This window comes from Sinocyclocheilus anshuiensis, unplaced genomic scaffold, assembly GCF_001515605.1.
Source record: "Sinocyclocheilus anshuiensis isolate Anshui unplaced genomic scaffold, SAMN03320099.WGS_v1.1 scaffold345, whole genome shotgun sequence".
Taxonomy (NCBI): domain Eukaryota; kingdom Metazoa; phylum Chordata; class Actinopteri; order Cypriniformes; family Cyprinidae; genus Sinocyclocheilus; species Sinocyclocheilus anshuiensis.
Window position 1 is genome coordinate 557,780 of NW_015536466.1, and position 4,296 is coordinate 562,075.

At 34.5% G+C, this 4,296-nt stretch overlaps 1 protein-coding gene across 1 annotated transcript in view; it reads left to right on the top strand.

Annotated features, from left to right (window-relative positions):
- The window catches only part of LOC107690922 (REST corepressor 3-like), a gene marked incomplete at its 3' end in the record, with an annotated part of 12,378 nt that extends 8,083 nt beyond the window's left edge, over positions 1–4,295 (top strand). Inside the window, exon 12 of the mRNA XM_016489384.1 lies at positions 4,200–4,295. Within this exon, the coding sequence (XP_016344870.1) occupies positions 4,200–4,295 (96 nt within the window). The remainder of the gene's footprint in view (positions 1–4,199) is intronic.
- Position 4,296: the final 1 nt, after the last annotated feature.

Below are 4,296 nucleotides of genomic sequence, written 5' to 3' on the forward strand. Positions count from 1 at the left end.
ATTAAGTTTGTTAATACTGATTTCATTTGATTGGTAACTTATATTTCTTATTCTACTTGTTCTTATTCTGTCGTTTTAATTAAAATTTTTAAACAGCTTATAAAATATAATTTTTTAAAGAATTTGACAAAAGATGACATACTTTTAATAAAGTTAGAGGAGTCAAATATCACCTCGTAATGGGAAGGCTACTTTTTGATAAAATTTTGCATGATTGATTAGAAGGTGCTCCTAAAATTTTGAACGTGCTCCTAAATTTAAGTTAGGGGCACAAGTGCTCCTAAAAAGAAAAGTAAGCGTAGAGCCCTGATATCGTCAAAAAGTAATATGAAATTCTCATAGCTTGTGTTGATGAGATCTTTTTAACAGTATAGCAGACTACTTGCATACAATGATATAAATATCAGTTGACTCTCTGTACCTCTGAATAATTTCTTAAGATTATTGCTTAGTTTTATGATAAAAGCTTTGTAGGTTTTATTGCTGGGCAAAACATAATGCAATGCAATGATGATGAAGAATATACAAACAGATGTTTCTCAAAAGCTGAGCTTATGATATATAATACATTTTACTAGGGATGCACCGATGTATCGGCCGATTTTTCCTCAATTTACAACCATCGGCTTATCGGCTATATAAGGAAAAAGGCCGATATAACAAACCGATGGTTTATTAATTAACTGCGTGAAGGCACTGAGCTGTATAATGTCTGTTGCATAATCCTAGCGCTGCTGTTCGCACTTTAATGCTAATCAAATAACAAAAGACAAAAGATCGCACACTATTCTTGACTAAATAACTTTTGTAACCTTCATAAGTGTAGCGGACCTCATCTGAATGATGACCCAAATTTTACTGATGTTTCATTAAGTTTATTGCATCCTTTTTCACTCCAAAAAAATCACCATAAAAGCTAAACAAAACAGCACGAGAAGTGCACATTAAACTCTCGCTCTGTCGCATTATCAACATACAGCGAATTACACAAAACACTTATTACAACTAACAGTAAACAAATATATACAGATCTCATGCCTTTTCGAGGGGTGCTTAATAAACTGACAAACTTTAAATCCGAAGAACTGCGTGCTTTCATTACCCATATAGCTGCTCCGTAGACTAGAAAACCCCTCAAAATAAGAGTCCCGCCTTAGCAAAGGAGATCTCATACATATTTAAACTTACAAAAAATATTAAAATGTATACAAAAACAAATTAGAAGATTAATCATAATAAAGTCTGTTACAATAAAGGATTAATATGCATTTAATTTTATACAGTGAAGTGTTATTTTACATTAGTTTACTTTATTTCTATACCTGAAAACTGTTAAACCTACCTAAAAAGCACTGTTTATTTAATATGTATCTTTGTTCTGTTGTATTTATACAATCCATGTTCACTAGAAATTATTTGATGCAGCAATAAAACTGCTAGTATAATTTAATGCAGGTGTTTTTGATCTTTGCTGATTTAAAACATGATCAAAATACTACCTATTTTGATGCCAAAATTTCAAATAAGAGAGGAAGTGACAAATATCGGTATCGGAATCGGCAAATAAGTGTTTGTTAAAATCTGTATCGGCCCCAAAAAAATCCTATCTGTGCATCCCTACATTTTATCATGAGTTTTCAGAAAAAATTGATGTATAGAAAATCAAGTAAACCGAAGTTGCTTCAGTCCAGTGTAGGGTTGCTGCTTTCTGTGTGGCAAAATAACCCACCCCCCACCCACACACACACACACACAAATAAAAGAATAAGACATGAACTGATTATTTCAACACATGACAAATTGACGGCTCAACAATAAATCATGAGAACATGTAGGCTGTGCACTTTCAGCAGAACACGTCTGATTGTGTTATTCCTAAAGAGCTCCTTCAGGAAATGCTTCAAGCAGTCATTCTGTCTGGAACCAGTTATCACTTTTTAGACAATTGTGCAACTGTGCATCTGCAGCTGTTACCTGGATGGGATGAATTTTTAATCAGGACTACATTATGTAAATATTTCTAATTTTTAACCAAATTAATTTAACTATTTTTTAATGTCATAAATTGTATATGGAAGGATTATTTATTATGTAGCCTATGAATGGTAAATTATTAAAAACATTATTTATAATTTGAATAACATTCTAATAATAACATTTATCCTAATACCCAACTATTATCTAAATAATGCTATTTATAATATTAATTAATGATCTAATAATGTCTAAAAATATAATTATCTGTCTACCAAGTGCTGATGATGTATGAAATATTGTATTAATAAATATTAATATTTTATCCAAGTAATAAAACATAGGTCTACACATATACCCTTTAGCAGCACAGTCCACTGGCCGCAACTGAAAATGCCTTTTGGCAAATTGGGCAGTGCTCCTTGCATAGATACTGGACAGCCTTATATTTGGAGAGCCTCTTGCGTTAATGAGGCGGACGTGAGCTCGACAATTACAAAATAAAACAGGCGCAGGTTCACGGTGCTTGATCTCGAGACTCTGTCGCTATGATACAAAGACGCTAAAATGTAATCACGCGCAAATCAGCATTTCTGCTACTTATTGTGAATTTGATTTCTTTTTATTTGCTATTAGTTTTCTCCACACTCTGCCTGCCAGCTGCAGTCACCAATAAAACGTTGTTCCATATTTTTTTCTATATCGTCATAAATATCATTATGGCAAATATCTTGATATAATTTTGAGGCTATATCGCCCACCCCTACTCCTCACTGCAAAATCCTTGTGTTTAATCCGCTATGTGCAGGCCTATGTAAAATATGGGACAAATCGTGTCCCTTAATAATTTGATACGGGACGCATCATTTTACCTTTAAATACGGGACGGGTGACACTCACTAGTCCAGTGAGTGTTCATCTTGAAATATTACTAATGTCACTTTGTGAAATAATTGATGATTTGTATAAACACACATATACAGTACAATGTCCTAACGGTAGTGATGGGAGAAACTAAGCTTTTCGAAGCATTGAATCAATTGCTTTGAAAAAGATTCGATGTTTCGAAGCACTTCACAACAACGTTGTAAAAGCATCAAGAACTCAGACCAAACTTACAAAACAAATGGAAATGTTTTTTTAGAACTACCATTTTTTAAAATAAATAATAAACACTTAAATACTATAAAATATTAGTTCTTGTGTTATGTGTTTTATTTAAGTATAATCAAACCCTTAACACACAATGAACTAAATTAATTATTTAATGATTAATTGATTTATGTAACTTAATTAATTGTTTTCATTAGAGCTGTCTATAAAAACCAGCAGGCAAGAGTGGATTTAATTCTATCGTAAGCTCATTTCGTTATTTTTAAGGTATGGTGTGATTTGTAGGTTGAATGTACTGAATGTTTTTACACATTTGTTTTAAACTATATAGCCATCTGTGTTAAAGGAAAGTTATCTTTTGTTTAACCCACAACATCTGGCCCTGAATTCTTTATTTTTTTATAGTAAAATTTAGTGGGATTTCATGTCACGTGTTTAACTGGGCAACCAGATGTGGTTCATGGGTTCACTTTGAGATCAACACCCCCTCGTGGTGAACCATCGGAGTTTCGAAACGTTTCGAAACAGTGTGACGTAACGAAGCTTCGTTTGCTAAAGTCACGTGACTTGGCCGGTTTGATACACGCTCCGAAACACTGATTCGAAACAAAAGATTCACAAATGTTTCGAAGCTTCGTGAAGCGGTGTTTGTAATAAACTTCCTAAAAAATACTATCAATCACAGTTAAAAAAATAATAATTGTACGGCAGTTCTTGTGGTTCTGGCTAAACTGTTCTTTAAACACCTAGCTGTGGCCCTCATAAATGAAGAGAGTTAGGGTGCTTTCACACCTGGCCCGTTGTTTCGGAACCTGGCGTGTTTCCCCCCTTAGCTAAAAATGATAAATTAATATAACGACAGCTACAAAAAAACAACAATAAGCCGGCGAAGCTGTTGTCGTTCCATCCTGACGGGTGACAGCTAAGTGGAATCCCAGAAAATAAACCCGTGACTTGTATTAACAAATGTTGTCCGTTTAGAAACATTGCCGTGTGAAAGCGAACCAAGAATAAAATGCAACATTGTAGTAATTTTAATCCCTGTTTCGGAACAAAGCAATCGGTCTACAGGTGTGAAAGCACCCTAATTTTCACCTTTCTCTCCCGATCAGGGTCAGGTGACCCCAGCCTCGGGTCCGTCTCCTGGAGCCACAGCAGCGTCTCTAACAGCAGCCAGCAGCTCTGGCTCTCTCAACCAGCCTCCACCTC